This window comes from Lupinus angustifolius, chromosome LG05, assembly GCF_001865875.1.
Source record: "Lupinus angustifolius cultivar Tanjil chromosome LG05, LupAngTanjil_v1.0, whole genome shotgun sequence".
Taxonomy (NCBI): domain Eukaryota; kingdom Viridiplantae; phylum Streptophyta; class Magnoliopsida; order Fabales; family Fabaceae; genus Lupinus; species Lupinus angustifolius.
This window is the reverse complement of record NC_032013.1, coordinates 10,138,061-10,164,830: the sequence shown is the minus strand read 5'-3', so window position 1 is coordinate 10,164,830 and position 26,770 is coordinate 10,138,061. Positions and strand designations below refer to the sequence as shown.

The 26,770-nt window shown below is 32.4% G+C and overlaps 2 protein-coding genes and 1 long non-coding RNA gene across 6 annotated transcripts in view; 2 read left to right on the top strand and 1 right to left on the bottom strand.

Moving 5' to 3' along the window:
- Nucleotides 1-17,327, top strand: LOC109347718 (E3 ubiquitin-protein ligase MBR2-like). 4 transcript variants are annotated; one of them, XM_019587736.1, is made up of 5 exons: nucleotides 1-666; nucleotides 2,764-2,925; nucleotides 3,533-3,631; nucleotides 3,924-4,070; nucleotides 17,178-17,327. In XM_019587736.1, exons 1-5 carry the CDS (start codon nucleotides 91-93, stop codon nucleotides 17,310-17,312), a joined length of 1,119 nt encoding a protein of 372 aa, XP_019443281.1. In that variant the 5' UTR covers nucleotides 1-90; the 3' UTR covers nucleotides 17,313-17,327. The 4 variants fall into 4 exon arrangements, with proteins under 4 accessions (XP_019443281.1, XP_019443282.1, XP_019443280.1 ...); XM_019587735.1 differs by lacking the exon at nucleotides 17,178-17,327 and adding an exon at nucleotides 4,349-4,684 and having other exon boundaries at nucleotides 4-666; nucleotides 2,767-2,925; XM_019587734.1 differs by lacking the exon at nucleotides 17,178-17,327 and adding an exon at nucleotides 4,349-4,684 and having other exon boundaries at nucleotides 4-666.
- On the top strand, nucleotides 7,493-9,470 carry LOC109347716 (putative pentatricopeptide repeat-containing protein At1g12700, mitochondrial). The gene has a single exon (XM_019587730.1). The coding sequence runs from the start codon at nucleotides 7,636-7,638 to the stop codon at nucleotides 9,133-9,135; it is 1,500 nt and encodes a 499-aa protein (XP_019443275.1). The 5' UTR covers nucleotides 7,493-7,635; the 3' UTR covers nucleotides 9,136-9,470.
- The window catches only part of LOC109347719, a 21,467-nt gene continuing 9,363 nt past the window's right edge, over nucleotides 14,667-26,770 (bottom strand). Inside the window, exons 2-3 of the long non-coding RNA XR_002107635.1 lie at nucleotides 16,813-16,819; nucleotides 14,667-14,679 (exon numbers count right to left, since the gene is read on the bottom strand). This is a non-coding gene — a long non-coding RNA (uncharacterized LOC109347719). The remainder of the gene's footprint in view (nucleotides 14,680-16,812; nucleotides 16,820-26,770) is intronic.

Below are 26,770 nucleotides of genomic sequence, written 5' to 3'. Positions count from 1 at the left end.
TTCTGATCCTAGATGTTGTTTCATTCATCTCTATTCTTTCTTTTCTGAAGTCTTAGAATAGTTACTTAACTCTCTCTCTCTCTCTAAACCATGCCTATTGCCACTGAACACATGAAATGGAGAAAACATAGAAACAGATTGAGCCAAACCATTTCAGAAACTAATCCAATTCCAAAACCAAACCCAAAAATCTCTTCCAGAATCCAATCCACAAGTTGCAAAAGCAAAACCACAATCTCTTCTCTCCTTCTCTCTACATTCTCCAACAACAACAACACCAAAGAAACAACACATAAGAAGAAAAAGAAGAACACCAATAACACCAACTTTTCTGCAACAACCTTCATTGGGTTTGGTTGCAAGGCCAGTAGTGCATCAAATCATGTGTCAGTTCCATCATTGATTAGATCCTCAGCAGATTGTGAAGAGAATAATAATAAGAAGAAGAAGAGCATAAAGAATAAACATAGAAGAAACAGTGATAAGAACAGTAACAATGATTCTACTACTACTGCTTCTGCTACATGTGTGGATTTTCAAGATGTTTGGTGTGGCCCTGGAATTGGGTTCTCAGTTGATACTGCATCCTCTGTGGATTGTGTTGTGGCAATGAAGAATGTATCTGCAAGAAGGAATCTTGATGTAGAGAAGATAACACATAGGGAGGTACTCTATTTAGTTTCTATATAATTGTCCTTCATCTTTAGTCTTCAATGATTTGGTGAATAAATCTGTTGAAAAATAGATTAACTTATAATCGATTAAGTGTCTAATAAGTTATTATAATAATCAAATATGTTTGGATATCTTTACTAGTATTTTCAATTGGGTTGCAATTTTGATTAGTTCTGATATGAATATAGTTGTTGCAGTGTGAATTATTTTGTGAGTAAATTCTTTTACTAATGCGGTCACATCATTGTGAATTATTTTGTGAGTAAAATATCTTTTCCTTGCTATATGGATTGTGGTTGCAGTCAGATACAATTATGTTGCAGCTCAATGCAACCGTATCATTATGATTTATTGTAGCACTATAATTACAATAGTAAGACTGCATTACGTGATACGGTATGCATTACATGATACATTCTGGAATTTGAATTTGTTTACTAAAAATGATACTATTATAATCTAATTTGTTTGTGTTGTGTGGGAAAAAAAAAGATTTTATGCATTGTAAACTAAAAAAAGTATGATGTTGTCTTTGCTTGTGTTGATTAATGACAAAAATGTTATTGATTTCAAAATAAACCTGACTTTTTTTAAAAACTGCTTTTTTTTCTTCTTAAGTTTTTTTATAATTTTACTTTTGATAAACTTGTCAGATTATGTCCAAGATAGCTTTTATAAAAGCTGTTTCCATACAGATTTAAATTGAACAAAACAAGCTCTAGTTATTTTTTTTATGTGTAATTTACAGAGAGACAGAAGATTTGATTCCGTTTGACTTATATTATGATTATGCTGCACAGCTAAAAGTTTACATTGTGAATGTATCATGTTCATAACTTAGTGAACATTATTGAGATTGATTAATTTTATGATGTTTTGTTCACAAATCACAATAAAGGAAGTGAATAAGGATTATCTCTATTAATGGAGAGACAAGTATCATAAGACATTTTTATTTTTTTATATATAATATATAATATTTTTGTCATTGAAAACACATGTAAAATTACTTGTTTCTACATTGATGGAAATGATCTTTTTTTCTTAGGAAGTTGACCAGTACTTGTCTTTGTTGAATTTTGAAAGAGCATTTTTATTAAATGATAAAGACAAAACTAAATGTGCTAGAAAAGTACTCCCCCACTTCCAAGTTTTGCATTTTCCGATTTTGCTATTCTCATTAAAATTCATTCATATATCATTCTACAAATTTTTTTTGCACCATAAAAAAACTAACATGTGTCAAAAATTAATACTCTATTTATTAACCATGATTTACAAATAACAAGTATGGTAAGATAATTTTATTGAAATATATATTATTACTGTTTACATGAAAATATAATGCACTATAGTGACAAACGAGAGTACTTAGTATAATAATTGAATCTTATTTAAAATTTTAAGATTAAACGATACATGCATGTTACTTTTTTAAGAGTTAATGTCTTCTCCGGTAATGAAAAGACAAGTACATGTTAAAGATAACATTAAAAAACACAAGGATGGGATACATTTATCCTTTAGATATAATTATATGACATTTTTACCCTTCAATACAAGTCTAAAAACAAGAACTTGTCTCTCCATTATTGGAGAAGATCCTAGTCACTAATTCATTTTTGAAGTGATCATGTAACCAATAATTAACTTTCTTTTATTCCTAATCATCCATAATTGGTTGTAGGACCGAGTTTTGACATTCTCAGGTTTTATATGAGAACACTTCTCTCAAAGAAGTCCTTGTTCAGGATCAACTATAACTCCTATTGTGTTATCTTTCTTCTCCGAATGCGTGCACGCCTTTCATTTCCTAGTTACAAACGCATGGGGAAGTTCTTTATTAGTTTATTGTGGACCCCTAAAGTAAGATAAGACTGCAACAACATATATTTCATCATTGATTGTCTTTATTGTATTGCACATGATAATAATAATAATAATAATAATAATAATATAGGCATGCATATGAATGATTAAGTGCAATTTTAGTTCCAATTGTGCTATGTTAACTAAGTTTCGTCTTTGTTTTGGTTTCTAGTTGCTTTAACATGTTGTCTAATTCTGTTTCATAAATTAATATATTAGCAGCATCTATCTTATTTGAGAAGGAACACTATAAACACAGAAAGTATCTCAATTATTGATGAATATTCAGACATACTTACACCACGCCCTGGCTTAGAGTCTTTTGCCACTTCCAGATACTATCCTCATGTTCTGCATCCTTCTTCTGATGGTCTTGCTGAGGTTGGTTCATGTTCTTATACCCTATTCATAGTTACATAGTACACGATACCAGTTTTGGTGTGTAGTAACCGGTTCTATGCCGTTTTTTAGTTTTTTACATTAATTATTACAAGATTTCGTTTATGAAGAATTCGATGGGGAATTCGATACTATACAAAGGAACCATATAACTATGATAATTGCTTGATTTATAGAAATTGGTAGGATATAAGGATTTGTTAGTTAGTTACAAATGTTTGGTGAGTTGGTAAGTAGAGAGAACACACATAAAAATGACGGCTCAATGTATGAGACTCTCACTTAGTGAGATTTGAGAGGGTAGATATATGTGGCCTTACCTTTGCAACTGAAAAGATTGTTTTCAAGATTTGAACATGTGATCTTATAGTCACCTAGCAACAGTCTTATCGTTACACTTACACCAATGTGATGGAACACATGAGGCTTGTTAGTTCAACTTTTGATTTATTATAATGAGAAGTTGAGAACAAACACATACATTTTTCTTGATCATTGTGCTATAAGTATAATACATAAAATCTTGGCTTTGATCTTACTGTTTTTGAGAGCTAATATTGCATATCTTGATTGTGTTGGTACTTCGAAGATAATGATACTTCAAGGAAGACTAGTCATGGAGGAACAATTGAATTCACATGACCAATTTAGAGACTGGAGACTTGATGTTGATAACATGTCATATGAGGTAAGTTCTCTCTCAATCATAGCTTTATATATGAATAATTATAGAGTGTAATATTTATGCATTATCAGTGTAATAATTTATACATATTGAGTATCATGCAACATTAATTTGTTTAACTTTTTTGAAGAGTCAATAATAAAACATGAATGATAAATAATATAGTAAAAGTATATAAAACTTATTTACTGTCGGTGCATACATTTTTTTTCTCATCATAGATCCTAATACTATTATTTTTGGTACATAATCAAACTATTAAATATTTGGTTTATGTTTTGTGAATGTTTGACAGCAACTACTTGAGCTGGGTGAGAAAATTGGTTACGTGAACACTGGACTTGAAGAGGATGAGATGAGACTCAACATAAGGAAACTTAAGCTTGTAATTTCAAATGGTACATTAAAGAATCAAATAGACAAAAAGTGCACCATTTGTCAAGTGAGTTCATCTTATTACTTTACCTTCGCTTACTTTTTTTTTGGTATTATTAATGGTATTTTTCACCCCATAAATAAGGAACAAATCTCTTTTGATGTGTGGTTGTCATTCTTATAAGTATCGTTCAAAGGCATCATACCTTGACCTTTTTTGTCTTTATAGGAATTTAATGGGGTCTTATATCACTAGAACAATGTCTATACATGCAAAAATGCATTGTGAGCTTTTTAAAATGTGTTCAAATGATTTAAGATGATGTTTTTTGCTTGTATGTATAGGAGGAGTATGAAGGAGGTGAAGAGTTGGGGAAGCTAAATTGTGAACACAAGTATCACTTTCAGTGTATAAAACAATGGCTTGTGCATAAAAATTTCTGCCCAATTTGCAAGCATGAAGTTGTGGTTAGACAAATGCCAAAGTCCTAATGTTCTTCACCTTAAATTTAAATTTGTGTATAGCTTTTCATATTCAATATAAGCAAAAATATTCATTCCTTGTTGTTCAATATTCATTGCATATTTTACAACTTGCGCTTCATTTGTTATATTGGGTAATTGTCTCCTAATTGGATGATGCTTTTGCATATTATGATTTATGAGTGATCTTTTTTGTTTTGTTTTTGATATGTCACCATGGAATTGGTGAAATGAGTTGGATCTTTTTAGTTTTTACTACCAAATAATACAACAAACTTAGTGCTATTCCAAAATATTAGAACTTTATGTACAAAAAAAGATTAGAACTTTAATGCATTAAATGCATGTTTAGAACCTTCAAAACATTGTCACTAACATGTTCAGAAACCACATTCCACAAAATTTATAAATTTATGTATTTATGATTCGTCAAAAAAATACTTAATTAATAAATTTTATTTTTAAATATAATTTTTCAACTGATCACAATAAGATAATAGATATGATCTTGTTCAGTGTGGTCTAGGGTAAATCAAAAAACTATGTGATATTCTAAACTCTATTTGTTTACTTTTAATGCATATAAAATAAACTTATCTCACCAGAATAAAGAGTAAGAAAGATTGTACTTAAAAAGTAACCTTATAATATTATGCTTCAAATCCTTCGACAAATACTTAGATTGACAATTTTTTTTAAAAATTGTTAGTGTAAAAATTTATATACAGTCGATACAATATTTACTATTCTTTGTATTATATTTTTAAGAATTGATGATAATTAAATATGAATAATAGATAATATACTTACAATGTATAAAACTCATATTAATATATACATTTTTTTTTCTCTTTCAACATTTGGGTTAAGCACATAATAAGAGGAAAAATATTGCCACAAAGTAAAAAAAAAAAATTCAAACACAAATGAAAGGGGCCTATGTCACAAAGTCTCAAATTTTCAATGATATTGACTATCACTAGGAAAGAAAACAAAATGATGTTTTTTCCTATGTCAAATCGTTACTATCAAGCTATAATTATTCTGATTAACAACTTCTAACTTTATTAACAATTAAAAATAAATGAAGAAAAAGAAATTAAAATTCCGACAAATATGCTTAGTTCAGAAACGAATCTTAAAATATAATACTCTCTCAATTATGTGTTTACTTAAACACGACTCCATTTTTTCTGTCTATCTATTTTATTTTACATGAGGAATTCAATAAATTGTTCTGTTTTTAGCAAAATTATTGTTGTTTTCTAGTATAAAAAGCAATTTTATTTTAGGAGTAAGAATCATTCCTAGTATTAGAGATAAAATAGTTATGAAATACAACAAAACTAACTTGAAATTTTTATCCTTATATTTTTGAGATAGCACTTTAATTAAAATAAAAACAAGAACTCCACAATTGAATAGAAAATAGGATTCTTGTACAAATTTCACTTCCGTTATTAAATTCGGCTCAGATTGGTTAGTCCGACTAGTCTGATCAGGAATCAGACACTTGACCAATCTGAGTCGATACTCCAATTGGTTATGCATTAAAATTTCTATGAACTAATTTGACCTCGCCAGTTTGAGTATAAAATTAATGATTCGATCAATTGGACCTGTTTGATGCAGTCAATTCAGTCATTATTAAAAAATGTCAAAACTATATCTGAGAGAAAAAATCTAGTTATATCAACTTATTTGAAAATTTATTTATTATATTGTAATCATAGTTTTTATTTGTTAGTTTATGTTGGGACAAAGTTAAACTAAAATGTAAAACTTATTTTATTTGTTAATTTTGATTTATCTGTGACATTTTGCTGTTGTAAAATCTACATATTGATTCTTTAATCTTATACTTGTATAATGATAAATTATATATTTGGAGTAAAAAATTATTAAATATTGATATATTTTAAATTTATTAGATTTTTTAATATAAGCTAAGTCAAGTAGCCCGTGATCCACTAATACAACCAATAACTCATTAAATCAATACCTTGATCTAATTATTGACTAATTCCAGTCTCCAAATTTAATAGCACTGCTACATTATTGTTATTTTAAGAATAAAAGGAGGAAGTGTTATGAAAACATTGTATCACAGAGTTAAATTAGTAAATCAATCTCTTTATAGGTATAATATATCAATTATAACTTTCAGATAATTATATCAGTCAAAATCGATTATACTGAACCACTTTCATTTAAGATTATATTTTTTTATGGATGTGACTTACTTTTTAAATATTATTATGGATAATCAAACATATATGTATAATTTTGTTTGTACTTCTAAAACATGATATACCATAATACATTTTATTTTAACAAATATTGTAAATAAAAATACTTATCATATTTTTTTAACATTAATAATATGAGTAAATTACACAGATTTCCCTTGAGTTTTAGTTTTAGTAGTATTACACAAATTATTCTTCCATTTTTTGCACTTACACGAATCACCCCTTATATATATATATATACACACACGTTACACTGAATACCACTACCGTTAATAAATTGTTAAATAACACTGTAATGTCCTTATTACATGTCATTTAATAAAATTTTATGACTAAAGTAACATTTACTCAATATTCTCATTCCCTATTCTTCTTTTTTGCAACTCTGTTTCTTTTCACCTGTCCATGAATCCTACACGTAATTAATGGAGTCCTCCACAATACCCACATGGATTTCTCACTCACTTTATAAGCATTGCAGCTTCTAAAAGTCTCTTAGAATGCCCAACAAATCTATAATACAAGCAAAATGGGCCTCTTATCAACTCAATTTTTTGATTGTTCATGATCGAGGCAATTTGTGGCGTTCCAAAACAACTATCTCTATTAGAAACTACTATGTTGTAATTTTATTTGGCTGAACATGATTTAATAAGAAGAGAGGTAGCCTTAACCTAACATAGGACAATGAGACATGAAAGAAATTTGATTGCAACAACAATGTCATGCTACAGGTACGTGTCTTATGGTGAAAGCTATGCACTTTCCACTTCAAAGTTTCATTCTTTACTCTCAAATTCAAACCCCATTTCCCTTCTCAGTATTAGGATGCTATCTTCTCCTTCTTTGCACCCAAATCATCTCAATGTTAATGATGCAGTTTAATCTTTCAATCACATGCTTTGTATGCATTATACCCCACCCATCTTTGAATTCAATAAAACTTTAGATTCCTTTGTGAAAATGAGACAATATAACATTGCTATATCCCTTTTTAAACAATTGGAAATCAAGGGAATTGTATCTAATATTTATACTTTGGGTATCTTGATCAATTGTTACTGTCATATAGGTCAAATTCATTTTGCTTTTTCTGTATTGACAAAGATTTTTAAGATGGGTTTTGAGCCTGGTGCCATTGTTTTTACAATGCTGATAAAGGGTCTTTGTCTTAGTGGTGATATTAAGAAAGCACTTCAATTTCATGATACTGTGGTAGCATATGGATATCAGTTAAATGAATTCAGTTACGCGATTTTGATTAACGGACTTTGTAAAGTCCGCCAGACAAAAGCTGCTATGCAAGTGTTGCGAAAGATTGGAGGGAAAGTGATTCAGCTCGACGTTGTAATTTACAGCACTATTATTGATAGACTATGCAAGGATAAACTCGTAACCGATGCATACAATTTATATTTTGAAATGGTCGCTAACGGAATTTCTCCTGATGTTGTCACTTATATCTCTCTAATCTATGGTTTGTGCCTTGTGGGTCAATGGAAGGAAGCTACGGATTTATTAAGTGAAATGGTATTAAAAAACATCAAGCCCGATGTTTTCACGTTCAGTACGTTGATTGATGCACTATGCAAGGAAGGAAAGGTCAAAGAAGCTACCAATGTTTTAGCTCTTATGATAAAAGATGGTGTGAAGCCTAATGTTGTTACTTACAATATTTTATTGGATGGGTATTGCCTGATTAATGAAGTGAACAAGGCAGAGTGCATATTAGACAACATGGCTCAAGGGGGAGTAACCCCTGATGTTCAAAGTTACAATATCATGATTAATGGATACTGTAAGAATAAAATGGTGGGAGAAGCCATGAATCTTTTTAAAGAAATGCATCATAGAAATATGGTCGCAAATGCTGTAACTTATAATTCTCTTATTGATGGTTTGTGCAAATCTGGGAGAATCTCCTATGCTCGGGAACTTCTTGATGAGATGAATGATAGAGGTCTACCGGCAAGTGTAATCACTTACAGCTCGTTGATGGATGCTTTATGCAAAATTCAGCAGCTTGACAAGGCCATTGAATTAGACGTGAAAATTAGAGACCAAGGAATTCAGCCAGATGTGTGCACATACACTATACTTATTGATGGACTATGCAAAGGTGGAAGACTTAAAGATGCAAAAGAGGTTTTTCAAGACATTTTGATTAAAGGCTATCAACCTAATGTCTACACATATAATGTTATGATCAATGGCCTTTGTAAAGCGGGCTTGCTCGACGAAGCATTGACTCTGCAATCAAAAATGGAAGACAATGGTTGCACCCCTAGTGCTATAACTTTTAACACAATTATTAGTACTCTTTTTGAAAATAATGAGAATGAAAAGGCAAAGGAACTTCTTGGTGAAATGTTAGCTAGAGGCCTCTTAAGAGGGTGAAAGTTGGTGAGATTCGTTCTAGTTACGTATGACAAAATGTTGAATTTGTATGGTTGGTTGACATTTTTTGAACTTTTGGTTAAGTCCTGTTTTTTTAGATTCGTTTTGTGTTTGTGTCTATTCCATTCATTGATTTTTGGTTCATCACACGACTGTCATTTTTCATCATTCTTTATCCATTCTTACATAATTTTCAGTCATGTATAGAGTTTTAGATGTCAAGACTATTACCAGAATATTAAGGGCAGTACCATTTGTAGATATTATCAGGAACTGTTGCTGGATATGAATGTAGTTTTTAACAATCTTGTCCTTCCATTCTAAGCTGTTTGAATTTGCTTATTTTGATAACATTTGCAGATTATTTTGGATTGCATGTAGAACTTTGTCCGGTACTTTGATAGTCTGGCACTCCTAAATAGGAAAACTTGTTTTCCGGGGTACGACATTCAACAGAGTTCTTGCTATATCGACTTTGACTAATTATATTGACAAATGACTGCAATCTGCTGATGTGGGAATCATTGAAGTTGCTTACTTTTGGGTTACATTATACTTAATTTCTCTTACTTTATAATCACTGAACATTTCTCATCACTTTTGCTTGATTTTAACAAATGGACCTTTAGCAAATAAGCGAAAAAAAATGCAGATGTAGTATACCAATAGTAATACGAAAACTAGGCCAAATTGTGATACAAGTGTAAGTTACAAATCCTGTCTAAGCACTAGTGAACATTCATCTAGGAACATAGTGAAATCACAGGAGGTGGATAGTGACTAAATTTATTTCTTGGTCCATGATGTAGCGAGATGGGGCTAATGTGGAAAGTAGTTCTAACTGTTGAGTGAGAGAAGACTGCAATAACATATCCATTGATAAAAGATTGAAGTGAAGGACACTTATTATCGCTAATATACAGTTGAAATTTTTGTCCTATTTGTGCTATGCTAAGTTTCGTCATTGTTTTGGTTTCTAGTTGCTTTGACATGTGGTCTAAATGTGCTTCATAAATATATTGCCAGTGTCCATCTTATTCGGGAATGCACACTGTAAACCCAAAAGGCATCCCATTTCTGGATGATTATTTTGATGTACTTACACCACGCCCCGGCTAAGAATCTTTTGTCACTGCTGAATATTATTGCTACGTTCGACATCCTTCCTCTGATGGTCTTGCTGAGGTTGGTTCATGTTCTAACACCCTTTCAATCATGCACTCTACTGTTGTGGATTTTGACCAGTGCAAAATTTGGCTTATTCTTATCAAAGGCTTTTTCTTGGTATGTTGTATATCATTGAATATGATTTGACTGAAGGTGATAATTTACTATTTACCCTTCTGTACTTTTCAAAAAGAATATTATGATTGAACATTATGAAATTAAGGTTATGACTAGCTAGCTTGAATTTACCTAATCATAGCTTTTGTTTGAAGAGGGTGAGCCTTAGTTTCTTGAAGTCTCTCTCTGTCTCTGAATATGATTTGAAGATATGTAATTTTGCTAGCTAGAAAGATTATGTTGTGTCATTCGACATGCTTCTTTCAAGTGCATAGGAAAATAGGAAAACAAATATGACTAAAATGGCCAAGTATGTTAGGTTATGTGAGTTCCTTGTTCTTCCGGTATCGGTTCCAAACATCAATTCAGTCTGCTGGTATTGTCTAAATAAAGTGGAAATGTTAAAGTAAATTTATGTCCTGCCATGTCCTGTACAAGTTAAACCAACCATAAAACTATGGTTTCCGAAAATTAATGTCCTCTGGAGAGGAAAGCAAATGGCGTCATGCCAATTGCACTGTTTCCCTTCTACAGTAGAAGAAAACTATAAGTTAGTGCAGACTTGTAGATTTGGAAATTAGAATGTCTTTTAGACAGTAATCAGTTATGCTGAAACTTCCTTTCTTTCCTACATGTTATGATGCCGTATGCTTGCGTAAATCCTTTTCCACTAACTATTCTATGCTAAGATAGAAGGATGTTTCTTGCTTTTCCATTAACTATTCTACACTCACCTCTTCTAGCTTGTTTCACCTTTTCGAAACAAGAGGGTGTAATTAAGTCAAACCTCAGGAGATATCGGTGTAATTCCCTCTTTATCTATTAGTTAAATCTGGTGCATTTATTTGCTACCCATAATCTGTTTCTTCGAAATACCCATTCATGTTTTTAGTCATATTTTTATTGTCATGTATATGACTATATTTTGTACCATATATTTAAATTTTAGTCATTAAATTTTTCTGTTGTCACTTTAATTGCTTTGCTATATACTTTCTGACAATTTTTGTTGGAGCTTGAAGGCCATTGTTTACCCAAAATTGATAGTTAGATTTCATATTTGTATAGTTTTGTCTATACTTTTTTGTTCTTTGTTTGGAAGTTTCGATTTATTATAATGAGAACATGATAGGAGTAAGGGAGGGCCTATAATTCGAAATGTGTATAAAAGAGGGAAAATGAAGGTTTGGCTAAGTAAATAGTAAACAAACTTTCCCTTTTTACCCTTAGTTAGTTAATTCGGTTAGGCCTATAAATAGAAAGCTACCTTTGGTAGTTAGTTAGTTAGGAAAACTATTATTCTGATTTGGGAAAATCAGAGAGGGTGGGGGTTGTGGAACCCTATATTGTTTTTCTCTTCTTCTACATTGTAATTCTTCCTATCTTCAATAAAATTCTTAGAACCCTAACAGAATCACTTTGATTCTGGGTTAGGGGCAATATTCATTCTAATTCGTTCAATTTCTCTTATTCTCAGATACCAGTGTTTAACACTAGTATCAGAGCACCTTTCTTGGTGCCTGAGGAGTGGAACCGCCATCGCTATTGCTGCTGAACTCGCTTTATGGTGTCAACTAGAAGCATGGCTAAGGAAGGTGAAAGTGGATCTCACGAACGCGACGATTTGTTACAAGAAAGGGAAGAAATTCGCCTTAGGTTAGAATTGAATGAGGCTCGAATGAAGAAAATGGAGGATTTGCTTTCTGCCATTGCTGCGAAGCTAGGGATTTCAGAGGGGGATAACTCGATGGAAGAAGGTAGTGAAAATGGTGAAGAGATGGAAAGCAAAAGGAGTCATCGAGGTCTTGATAGATGGCGGAAGTTGGAAGTTCCAATCTTCCATGGAGAGGATGCCTTCGGTTGGGTTCTGAAGTTGGAGAGGTACTTCAACCTCAGGGCCATTACAGAAGAGGAAAAGATGCAAGCCACAATGGTGGCCCTGGAAGGCAGAGCTTTGAGCTGGTTTCAATGGTGAGAGGGATGTAACCCCTCTCCTACATGGGAAAGCTTCAAAATAGCTGTGGTCAGAAGGTTCCAACCTTCTATGGTGCAAAATCCTTTTGAATTACTACTTTCCTTGAAGCAAGATAGCAGTGTTGAAGCTTATGTTGAGGAGTTTGAGAAGTACGCGGGGGCTTTAAGGGAGGTTAACCAAGAGTTTGTAAGAGGAGTCTTCCTCAATGGGCTCAAGGAGGAGATAAGGGTAGAAGTGAGGTTATATGAGTTGACCACTCTGCATGAGATAATTCAGAAGGCTATACTCATTGAGCAAAAGAACATGGTGATAAGCAAGAGACCTAACCCCACCTATACTAAAGGTGCAAGATCGTTTAGAGGGGGGCCTTATAGCAAGACAGTGAAATTAAACCCTTCATCAACAAATAGTACTAGGAGGGAGGGTTCATCTGTGTGTAGTGGAGGGTTATTTCACAAAACCACACAAGAAGTAGAAAGTGTTAAGGGAAAGGGGGATTTCAGGAGACTCACCAGTGCTGAAATGAAGGAAAAGAGGGAGAATGTGCTATGTTTTAGGTGTGATGAGCTTTTCACCAGGGACCATGTGTGCAAGAATAAGCAGTTGAGAATGTTGATCTTAGCAGAGGGGGAAGATGTTGGAGAAAGTGGAGAAGAAGACTTAGAGAGCCTTAATTCCCTACAACTTTCCTTGTATTCTATGAAGGGGTTGACTTCTACTAAGTCATGGAAAATAAAGGGTATTATGGGTTTGCATCCAGTGGTGATCATGTTGGATTGTGGAGCTTCTCACAATTTCATATCAACAAAACTGGTGAATCACTTACAGTTGAAGGTTGATGAGACCAAGGCATATATGTTGGAAGTGGGAGATGGACACCACATCAGGTGTAAAGGTAAGTGTTCCCAACTCAAAATTTTCATGCCACAGTTAGAAATAGTACAGGATTTCTATTTGTTTGGGTTGAAGGGGGTTGAAGGGGGGTGATATGGTGTTGGGGCTTGAATGGCTATCCAGTTTAGGAGAGGTAAGGGCTGATTTTGGCAAGATGAGGTTAAAGGTTAACCAAGAGGGATCAGTAATTACAGTGGTGGGTGATCCTGCTTTACCAAAGAAAGAAGTACCTTTGAGGGCCTTCATGCAGGTTTTGTTAGAAGAAGGGAAGGGATTGTTGGTGCAATGTGAGCCATTGAATAAGAAACTTGATATCGATATTCCTACAGAAGTCAGCAAGGTGTTGTAGAGGTTTCAGGCAGTCTTCCAAGATCCCCAAGGGTTACCCCCTACTAGGAGGCAGGATCATGCAATTTATTTGAAGGAAGGAGCTGATATCCCTCACCTTAGGCCCTACAAATGTTCTCATTACCAAAAAGCTGAGGTTGAAAGGTTAGTTGTTGAAATGCTTGATGCTGGAGTAATTAGACCCAGCATTAGCCCTTATTCCAGTCCCATCATCTTAGTGAAAAAGAAGGATGGTGGATGGAGATTTTGTGTTGATTATAGGGCCTTAAATAATGTTACTATCCCTAACAAATTCCCTATTCCCCTAGTTGAGGAGTTGCTAGATGAATGGGGGGTGCCAGGATTTTTTCCAAGCTAGACTTGAAGTCAGGGTATCATCAAATAAGGATGAGAGATGAGGATGTTGGTAAGATAACTTTTAGGACCCATGAGGGGCATTATGAATTCCTAGTAATGCCTTTTGGTTTGACTAATGCCCCCTCTACCTTCCAAGCCTTGATGAATGAAATTCTAAAGCCTTATCTGAGGAAGTTCACATTGGTCTTCTTTGATGACATATTGGTGTATAGTACTGATTTAATGACCCACTCTCAGCATCTGCAAACAGTATTGGAGTTGTTGGTTAAACATTCTTTAAAGGCTAATTTAAAGAAGTGTAGCTTTGAGCAGTCTAACATTGAGTATTTGGGGCATGTAATCTCAGGAAGAGGGGTATCTGCTGATGAAGCTAAGGTGGAATCCATAAAAAATTGGCCTAGACCTACTAATGTTAAGGGGCTAAGAGGGTTCTTGGGCCTCACAGGGTATTATAGGAGGTTTGTTCAGAACTATGGTAAATTGGCTAAGCCTCTTACTGATTTGCTCAAAAAAGAAGCCCTTCAGTGAAGTGAAACAGCCACTACAGCTTTTGAAGGGTTGAGGCAGAGTATGATGAGTTTACCTATGTTGGTTGTTCCTGATTTTTCCAAGGAATTTGTGGTGGAAACTGATGCTTCCAGTAAAGGGTTGGGGGCTGTGTTGATGCAAGAAGGAAGGCCCTTAGCCTTTTGGGATCAAGGGCTCTCATTTAAATCCCAACAAAAATCAGTGTATGAAAGGGAATTGATGGCCTTAGTTCAATCTACTCAAAAGTGGAGGCACTACCTTATGGGAAGACACTTTGTAATTAGAACAGACCAAAGAAGCCTGAAGTTTCTCACTGATCAGAGGTTATTTTCAGAAAAGCAGTTCAAGAGGGCAGTGAAACTTATTGGGTTGGATTTTGAGATCCAGTATAAACCAGACAAAGAAAATTCAGTAGCTAATGCTCTTTTTAGGCAGAAATTGTACTTTGCAATTTCTATGATCACTAATGAGGACCTGAATTCTTGGAGTCAAGAACTGCAGCAAGACCCTAAGTTGAAAGAAGGTTGTGCAAGAATTAGTGGTGTCTCCCAATGCTCACCCTGGTTATGAGTTCAGGAAGGGTGTACTCTACTATAAAGATAGGTTGGTAGTATCCAAGACTTCAAACAGAATTCCCCTTATCATGGCTGAATGTCATGAAACTCCTATGGGAGGGCACTCATGGCACTTCAAAACTTTTAAGACGATTGCTAGTTTCTTATATTGGGAGGGAATGAGGTCTGACATCAAGACTTTTGTAGAAGAGTGTACTCAACTTTAGCTCCTGCGGGGTTGTTGCAACCTCTCCCTGTTCCTCAGCAAGTTTGGATGGATATATCTATGGACTTCATTGGGGTTTACCAAGAACCAGAGGAAAGGACACCATATTTGTAGTAGTGGACAAATTGACTAAATATGCACACTTCTTCGCATTGGGGCATCCTTACTCTGCCAAAGATGTAGCCATAGTATTCGTAAGGGAGGTGGTGAAGCTACATGGATTCCCTAACTCTATAGTTTCAGATAGAGACCCCCTGTTCCTAAGTCAGTTTTGGAAGGAATTGTTTAGAATGGCTAGTACTCACTTGAAGCTAAGCACTTCATATCATCCTCAAACTGATGGCCAAACAGAAGTGACCAACATGTGCTTGGAGACCTACCTCAAGTGCTTTGTAGGTCCAAAACCGAGGCTATGGTTGGATTGGTTGCATTGGGCAGAGTTCTGGTTCAACTCCAACTATCACACTTCAGCTAGGATGACTCCATTCAAGGCCTTATATGGGAGGGAACCACCTACCTTATTGAAGGTAGGGGCTATTCCTTCTGAGATTGAAGAGGTGAATCAGTTATTTGCTCAGAGGGATAGAGTTTTGGCAGAGTTGAAGACCAATTTAGCCAAGGCCCAAAATCTTATGAAACAGCAGGCTGACAAACATAGGAGAGAATTGGAATTTCAAAAGGGAGATTGAGTATTTATGAAGCTGCAACCTTATAAAATGAAGTCTTTGGCTAACAGGCCTTATGCCAAGCTAGCTCCTAAATACTATGGGTCATTTCAAATAGTAAAAAAGGTGGGGTCTGTAGCATACCAATTAAATTTGCCTGAGCACTCCAAGGTCCATCCAGTATTTCATATCTCATTATTGAAGAAGGCCCTCAAGCCTCACCAACAGGCCCAGTCCTTACCTCATATGTTGAATGAGGAACTGGACTTGGTGGTATTACTAGAAGATATTTTAGATAGCAGAAAGGATTCACATGGAAGTACAGAGGTCTTAGTGAAGTAGCAAAATCTTCCTACACATGAATGTTCATGGGAATTAACAACTACCCTATAGGATTAATTTCCTGGTTTCCCACTTGAGGACAAGCTGGTTGTTGAAGGGGGATATTGATAGGAGTAAGGGAGGGCCTATAATTCGAAATGTGTATAAAAGAGGGAAAAAGAAGGTTTGGCTAAGTAAATAGTAAACAAACTTTCCCTTTTACCTATAGTTAGTTAATTCGGTTAGGCCTATAAATAGAAAGCTACCTTTGGTAGTTAGTTAGGAAAACTATTATTCTGATTTGGGAAAATCAGAGAGGGTGGGGGTTGTGGAACCCTATATTATTTTTCTCTTCTTCTAATTGTAATTCTTCCTATCTTCAATAAAATTCTTAGAACCCTAACATAATTACTTTGATTCTGGGTTAGGGGCAATATTCATTGTAATTCGTTCAATTTCTCTTATTCTCGGATACCAATGTTTAACAGAACAATCATGTACATAAGATCATTGTAAATATAATACACCAAGTCTTTGCTTACATCTTATTGTTTTAATGAGTGAATATTGCATATCTTGATTGTTGCTAGCACTTAGAAAATGATACTTCAAGGAAGATACTATAGAAATAAGTTGTTATTTTGTTACATGAATATTATGGATGAGATGGGACTCAACATCAGGAAAATTAAGCTTGTAATTAGAAATAATACATCAAAGAATCAAATAGACAAAAAGTGCAGCATTTTTCAGCTGAGTTTGTAAATTTAAATAAAATTTCAGATTCTATAAGTCCATCTCATTACTTTACATGCATAAGCATGTAAGCTTTTTAAAATGTGTTCAAATGATTTAAGATAATGTTCATGTTTCTTGCCTTGTATGTATAGGAGGAGTATGAAGGAGGTGAAGAGCTGAGGAGGCTAAATTGTGAACACAGCTATCACTTTCAGTGTATAAAACAATGGCTTGTGCATAAAAACTTCTTCCCTATCTGTAAGCAAGAAGTTGTTGTTCTATACTGAGTGACAAAGTCCTAATAATTTTACCCTTAAATTTGTATGTAGTTTTTACATATGTAATATACTAAGCAAGAATAACTCATCTTTCTAAGCTTTTGGACTTCAGCTGTTATTTTGGGTAATGTTCCCTTAAGGGTATGTTTGTGAATTGAGTTTTGGAGGGGAAGAAAAAGAAAATGAAAGCTTGAGAGACGACTCTAAAACCTTTATTCTTCATTCCTTACTTTCCAAAACTAAACTCGTAAACAAATCATGACTCATAAGTGAATGATACTTTTGTCTAATATACACTAACAAAAGAGTAGGCCTTGCAGGGTTTTAGTCTGGTCCCCTCTAGTTAAAGGACTAGTTTTGGACCCTAATTAAACCAGCAGTGACTAGTTTATGTGAGGATTTAGTAGTTAGTTTTCCAGTTTTTTTTGTATTACTAAGGGTATCCCCATACCCTATATATAAGAAATCAATTTCTTTTGGGGTGTGTGACTGTCATTCCCAACAAATATCGCTCTCAATAATCGAACTGTTGATCTTTTAGTCATCCTAAAAATTTAGTGAGATCTTACACCACTAATCAATACATTGTTGGTTAGTTTGCCAGTTTTTTAGTGCACAATAGGAAACCTAAAAAGGGCACAATGACACAAATAATAAAAAAGCACACTGCCAATTCATAACTCTGCTTCTCCATGTTTCAACAAACAAACTTACAACATCTAAGATTTTATTTAGTTTAATCAAATTTGTTTTCCTCTAAAAAATTAAATTTGAAATCTGATCAACAAGCCATACCTCATAATCCATTTGCTGGCTGCAGTAGGCTTGGATCATTAACTGCTCTCATCCATCCATTGTTCACACTAATGTCATTTCCAGGAAAACTATTGGCGAGCTTGACAAGAGTCGAGCTCAACTCAAGATCGGCTCAATTTAATTTCATGAACTTTCGAGCAAGTTTACATACTGAAAATTATATTTTTCATTAGCTCAGGCCTCAGTTGATGATCATTGATCTACCTCAAATTAGCTTAAAACAACTTATAGGACCCATTCTAATATATATAATTTATTAGTTTTTTCATAAATTTTAATTTGATATAATAATAATTAAAGAAAAAAAGTCTCACAAAATTATCCTATAAAAGTGGATATATGGGTCCACTCCAAATGCTAAGTGTTGAATAGGGTCAACACTCTTACATAGTGCAGATATGGCTGTCATTATTCAGGTTACAGAACAGTGAACCCTACCCCACCCAGGACATATATAGATCCTCTAGAAGGAACAGCACCTTTAATCAAAGGTTACAAATTATACTCTTTAACATTTTCTTCTTTGTTATCAAGTATCAAGTAATGTTCTTCATAAAAGTCAATGTGTGGTCCACACCCCATAATAGAAAAACATTTCAGTTTAAACATACTAGGCCCACAACATGCATCCTCCATATACCTCTTCTTCTGTATAGTGACATTGATATTGAAAGCACAACTTGTTCCACCACAAATTCAAGGTCATATTTAAATTTTTGTATATTTGTAGAGACTAGAGAGGTAGAAATAGTTAACTAATAACTAATTAATACCACACTTCTGAAGACTTACTTCTAGTTGATTAGTTAGAGCATAAAAAATGTGAGGAGATAACAAAAATGATTGTGTTTTATGTGTGGCTCATGCATAGGAAAAAAAAATAGAAGCATTGACAGTGTAAGAGTTTTATACATTATCAGTCTGTCATCCACTATTGGAGGAAAAAATGGTAAATAATGTACTAACTGTATATAAATAATTATGCCGACAGCACATAGATATTATACTCTTTGAGAAAATGTAAAAACTTGGCTGATCCTCTGAGTATCGTCTCACCATACTGTCTAGTCATGATAGCATCAACATCAACTAAATGTTACTAAGGAGACCTTCATTAATTTTATTTTAAAAAATAATACATTAAATTCATATACCTAGATTTAAATGGTTAAGTGATTTCCATCTTGAACGATGTGATAACCAAAATAACAACAGCACATGATTGATGACCAAAATAAAAACAGCACATGATTTTAAATGGAAAGCCATGATCTTCTAATTGTTTGTATCCAACATCACTCAATAATATAGTTATCAGGTAGCGGTTTGTATTGTTTATATATTATTAAGATTAATTATAGACTTTATTTAAGGTGAATGGATGTGTTATGATGAATTTTGCATGCATGATTAACATGATAACTATGGGATTAAGGAAAGAGTGAAAAAGTTGTTGTCATACCTTAAATATGATTGGTGAATATTTAGTTACATATTGCTCCTAAACTACTCATTAATTGCAACCACAATTATGTGGTTTTATTTAACTACTCTCTTGTAACACCTTGTACCTTGGGTACTATTTCAATTTAATCAAATTATTTGCCAATAAAAAAAAGAAGTTATTGTCTTGCTTGGTTGATGGTAACTTCCAACCATGCGTACGTAGGTAGTATCATTCATCATCCACAAGGTTGTCATTATGGTTGTAAATAGGGTAAATCAATAAATACAAGTCAAAATAGTACTTATTCTCCAACTCTAGGAAGAAAAAAATATGTGAGATAAAGACTTGTTTGTTTCCATATATTATTAACTTTGCATTTTCAACAAATTTTCGGAGCCACTTGAAAGCTTCGCTTGCCTTGAAATTTGAATTTTTATATCATTTTATGTCTCGATCCATTATAAATTATTATTTAATTAAAAGAAAAATTATATAAATAAATTAATATTTTTATATTATTTTATAAAATTTAATTGATTAGAGATATATAAACAAAATTTTCTTAAGATAGATGATCCTTTGTATATGCACGACCTACGTACTTGAATTGTGGACCCCACAAATTACTCGTATGGTAAGTGAACTAAGATAGGTGTAAGTAAATTAAAAACTATGTATAGCATTTGTATTGCTAAGTTAGTATAGCAAATTAGAAAATATATATGATGATGATTTCAGAAGATTTATGGAAATCCAATAGTACATGGGTGCATATCATATCAATAACTGTTGCATAAATTAGTGCAGGATACCAACATGTTCAACACAAAACTTATAAATAAGGTATATTATTTATGGTTTTAAATTATGATCGCAATCACTTAAACTTATTGAAATTTTGAATTTTGTGGTATAATGTATCCGATGAGATTTCATTGCAAAATTGCTAAAATCATATTTGTATATCCGATAACACAAATTTTATTAAAATGGAGCATAAGTAGTTCGAATGTGATTACAAAATTATATTAAAACATTGATGATATCTGAAGCTTCATCTATATTGTATATGTATCAAAAAAGTTGTTAGAAAACAAAACTCATGGCTTGGATAATATCTATATTCCAAAAAGATTAGTTGGTATCTTAATACCCATTATATATATGTACTGTATATTTTCAATAGGTCATGATGTAGTTATTAGTGCCTCAAGAATCACAGCACTGGAGTGATATACCCTTTAATAAGAAGTAAAGGGTAGAGATTAAAAATCTTGGTATATATTGAGAAGGCTATGTAATTGGCATGCATGATTTTACTTTGGAGTACGTGAATGAGGTAGGAACTAGGAACGGAGATCTGCTATCCTAATATATGTTCTCATCTATATCTCAGACCAATTAAAAATGTACCATATAGTCAAATAAAAAAAATATAAAAACAAATTTATATTATTTATTAAGAAAAGACATGATTATAAAGACAGAGATACTCATCATGAACTATTACTCATTAGGTTATTCTTTTGAAGATATATATTACGGTGAAAAGATGTTACAAAATGGATAATACATGGAAAGGGTCATTGCATTCATACTAAGCTAGTCTAGTGGAATATTTTATGGCAGCTTCACCTGTAAGTCTTCCAATTTAATACATCTTATAACTATTTTACATTATTCATCAATTTACATTATCCTCTCACTAATGAACTAATCTCTTTTGTATTTGTTTTTTTCAATAAATATCATTTCAAATTCATGACTTTTTACCATTTTAGGAATCTAGTAGAGTCTTACACTACTACTAACACTTTATTGGTAGATAAGTCATCACAATACTGTTTTATCAAGATAATGATTATAACAATCAATCATTTTTTATAATATAATAATATATATTTGGTCCATAGGATTAAAACCCTTGTAAATAACACATGTTATTTCTAGTGCACTAGTTCATATTATGACGAAGGTATGAATAATTAATAATTAATATGTAAGACATGTAGCCAAAAACATTAATTGGTTATTAATATAGTATACAGTTACACACAAATAACACATCATTTATTATTGATTTGGATCGACCATAAATAATATATATGTATGTAATAATCATGTATGAGTTTTATATATTATCATTGCATAATTTATCATTCATGTTTACTCACCATAATTCTTTAATCACCATAACTCTTAAAAAAAGTAATAAATAAGAATAGTGTAATGACCATGTATACTTAGAGTGCATAAATATTATACTAGTTTTACCAATTCTCTCAGTACAAATATAGATGACTTACTTCCCTTTTCATTTCCCCCTATAAATAGGTGCTATTGTCCCTTTAGAAACCCAACACTCCAAACATTCAAACCAAACTCTCTTTTCTCTCAACACTTTTTCTCTTCTTATCACTCTCTTCTTCTCTATATGGTTTCCTTTTTTCTTTTTGTATTTCTAATAAAGAACACTAAAAAGAAGAGGAATAATATATGGGAAAAGGGTTGTTGACAGAAGATAGAGAGCACAGATGATGAATGATGATAAACATTATTCACATACATAAATGGATAGCAGAAGATAATTTCATCTCTCTCATTTGTGCTCTCTAACCTTCTGTCATCCTCCATTTTTCACTCTCCATTTCATAACAAATGCTAATATTAATTTAATCATAAATATATGTCCCTTTTCTCTACTTTAATTCATAAAATTAGCTTCATATGTATGATCATATAAATGTTCATTACTTCAGTTATACACATTTAAGTTTTGTTACACTCAAATAAATTATATGTTGTTATAATAATATAATGTTCATATCAGTTTCTGATCAGATGATTTTTTGGGAAATTAATGGCCATCAACCTTGTACACAAATCTAGTTAACTTGTGTGCAGGTGTATTTCCTTCTGCATAAATCTTCTCTTTTAAGCTTATTTTATTTAACAATAACTACATTTTTTATTTCTATTTTTTAAAGTGGTCAACAGCTACATTAGTATTAACATAATGTCTGTACAGCTTAGACATATGAGTGTTTTTTTTCTTCATTTTACTGTCTAAACTCTAAAGCATAAGCATATATTATGATCTTGGAATATTTACTAAGTTGAGGCAATATATATGTTTACATTTCTTTATTGTTTCTTCCATAAGAAAAAAATGACTTTCTTATTTTGGGTTCAGGTATATATACGTGATATGCAAAGTATTACGGTTCATGATCACAAATATATTGTATGATTCTGGATGATAGAGAATGATGAATAAAACTAGTAGTACTCTACCATTTGCAATTTGTACAAGAAGAAGGACTATTAAAGAAGAAAGGGTAGATAAAGAAAGAAATTGCATGGGGTCCAAATTAACATAACATATTGTAGGGTACATACCTTAATAAGGAATTTTCCAAGTCAGTACCAGGGCCATAATTAATTAATTGTTCACTGATTTGCATATATCAATCTAATAAGAGATTTGTTATTTCAAATTATATCTCAAATGTTATCATATATCAATTAAAATATATCATGCTAATTAAAAAATATAAACATTTATTTTTTTTTCTGTTTTTATCCAATTATGCATAATCTTCTTATCTATGACTTTAATAGTTATTATAAAAGCTTAAGATTTTAATTATGTAATAGTTGACAGTGTATTCTAATTAAATCTTTTATTAATAACTTCCTGTTTGTTAAAGAAATTAAATAATAAGTTTCAACGAAAAAATAATATTTTTTTGCAGGAGACACTAATTTAAATGTGAAATGAAAAGAACAAAACAAAACAAGTTCAAAATTACATGACATAATAAAAGGAATCAAGGTATAGTTATCAAGTAATACGATGTATTTAAATTAAGAATATCAATCAAATCAGGGTAGTAAGTAGTAACAAATAACTAATCCACTATTATTCTAAAAGTATCAATATTCAGGAAAAAAATAATTGTGAAGAAGATATTTGCTCCTGAACTTGACACAGTTTTGATGAAGACACCAACATCACCAAAAAGAAAAAAGGAAGAATACTTATGAAGACAAAGAAGAATAAAGCTTCAAGAAAGACATCAACCTCACCAAAAAGAAGAAAATGAAGAATACTTATGAAGACAAAGAAGAATAAAGCTTCAAGAAAATTAGATTAACTCTCTATAGTTACTTCTATCCTAAAACTCCTTGTTATGCAAAATAGTAATGCTCAAACTATTTTAAAGAATAATGAAACACTTTGAAAATACTTAAAACAATTTTTTGAAATGATGTGTAACGGGTTACTTCATTCAAATAACAAGTTACATGTGTGAGAAAAAGAGTTATCCAACTTAAAACTGATCAGAGTAATTCATTACTGTATTTAAGTAACAGATTACTGAGCTGAGTAACATATTACTGTATTTGAGTAACAGATTACTAAGTAATAGATTACTCAAATTACTGTAATCGATAACTGTAAGTGAATTTTAAATTCACTATTGGACAGAACATTTGGATAATCGATTACTGAGTGCTGTTACATCAGTTTTTCAGATTTGAAACTCAAGAGTTTTTATCCCAAACGAAATGTCTTCATTCCAAACAATTTCTACTCTTTCGTAAATGCATAATGAGTGATTTGAAAGCCTATTTAAAAGCTTTAGAACTCACAATGAAAACAACTCTTTGAACAACTCTTTCACACTTTTCTCACAATTTTCCTACACTTTTCTGAAATAATTTTCTGCACTTCTAAGCAACTTGCACTCAAACTTTCAAAGTCATTTTTAGAGTTGCTTGAAGTAAAGTGTTTCAAAGTTTTATAAACTTAAAGAACATTATTACTAAGTATACAAAAGAGTTGATTGGATTGCAAGTGTTATTATATTTCATACTTGTAAAGGCAATCCAAAGAGTCATCATTCAAATTCTTCATTCATTGTAATAACTTTCTTTCACGGGGTGTGAATAGAAATGGGATAGAGTGACTTGGAAAAGTGTTTTCCAATGGTATAAGTATTAGTGAGTGTGTAAGGTACATAGAGATCTCAGGGTGAAATATTGTAATTACAACTCATAATATTTAGTGGAAAATCTCTTGTGCTGCAAGAGTACTGGACGTAGCCTTCAGTGGACAAGAAGGTGAACCGATATAAAATACTTGTGTACTCTCCTTTCCCTTTACTCTTTACTTTATACTTGTTTATTTTCTGCAATATTATCCGCTGCACATTAACTCTTACATTTTGCAGAAAAAATTACTATAATTTTAAGTCAACTAATTCACTTTCTCTTAGTTGCAATCCTGTTCTTACAATAATCACAATGTGTCCCTTGGTAATTCTGAAAAGAAGAAAAAAAGGTTTTGAAAAGCAATTTATTGGATGGTTTAAAAGAAGAAAAAAGCTTAGAAGAATAGGTAGGAATTATAAAGGTGATGGGGTTTCAAGTTTCACTTGGAGTACTTATATGTATTCATGATTTTGGGATTCTTTTCCATAAATCATTTCACAAAACTATAACTTATTACATAGACATATGAAGTTATAATATAATTATTGTTCATAGACAAACAATTAATTGCATAATTAAGTAGCTATCAAATGTTAGTATTTTATTGTGGTAAAACTTAAACCTACAACCTTTTTAAACTATTCACTCTAACTATCGAGTTCAACTCATCTCCGGTACTGGAGGAAACCAGTACTAGAATATGAGGATGAGAATTTTTTAAAGAGTTTTTATTTATTTTTAATAGAAAATAACATGTAATCCTAGTCGTTAAAAAAACTTTTTTGCCACATGTCATCATCCTATCCAGCACTGGACTCTCCAGTATTGGAGAGGATCCCTTTCCCTAACTATCAGACCTTCTTACAATTCATTTTCCTATATCCTGACTAACAAGGATGCATGTCAATTAAGCATATCTAAGCACTCGTCAACAAACAAAAGCTTTTAAGGCCTCACAAATAATTGAATAGAAGTGTTAGAAATAATCCCTAACCAAGGTATTTAGTCAAACAAAATTGAAATAAAACAATACAACAGCATAAAACCCAATATATATAATCATAATAGAAAGAAGCTAAGATAACATACACCCTACTAGCATGATTCCTCCTTGGGGTGTGGCAATGACAACACCTTTAACAAACATGAATAGAAATTAAATTTTATGCTGAAAATCAGGATTTGGCATCCTTTGGAATCAGAATAATCTTCTTAAACTCGAGGAATATCAATCCTCCTAGAATGAGAACGAAGAGGGAAAGACTTTTTGGCAAGTAGTAAAATATTAGATGATGTGTTGAATATTAGAGTCAAAGTCTCTCCATCACATTTCAGTATCGGAGAGGATCTCATCTCTTTTAGAAACCGATTATAAAAACTATATAGATTGAGCGTCTTTGAACATGAGGGACAGGTGTTGGTTAAAGAATTACCATCTTAACCTATTCAGGAAGGGTGTTAACTGCAACTTTCTCAAATTATTGTACTTAATCGCAATTAATTCATCATGCACCATCTCCACCAGTTATACCAGCCGGGGTCCAAGTAGAATTGAGGTTTGTTATTACTTACTGCTTCCAACAGCAATGCAAAATGTATGCATTAGCTTTCTCTGTGAACAAGTGCTGGCTTTTAAAGCGTATAGTATTTTTATATTATGAATCTGGTGCACGGTTGTTGCATGTGTTGTACATGTTGAAGTAGTGGATAGTTGTGATATATGATTTAGCATTACAAAGCATCTAGCTTTGAAAGATTAGCACTTTCCTAGAGATTTCAGGCCATTGCCTCTGTAGCCTTGTTCATTCAAGTTACATAGATTATAACTTGATTAAAGAAAACAAATTCATTTTATACAACTTATTTTTTAATGATTAAACTAGTAAGTTAGCCGAAACAATTTACAACTATTTAGTTAAGAATGCAGTGTTTTATTTTAATGGGGCAAAGGCTTTAACTGTGTGCATGATTTAATTTAAGAACATATCTATGAAATCAGTATCCGTACCAAATTGCCAATAGATTAATTTTCAGTAATCATAGCCATTCATTCTTGTTTCATTGGAACATACAATCTAGCATATTCAAATCGTAGAAATAACTTCTGGTTGTAGAGATAAAGCTGCATACATCTATCACCCCCACTAAGTGAAAGCCTCCTACACCAGATCACCCTTTTTAGTTGAAGTAAAGATCAACTAAAGAA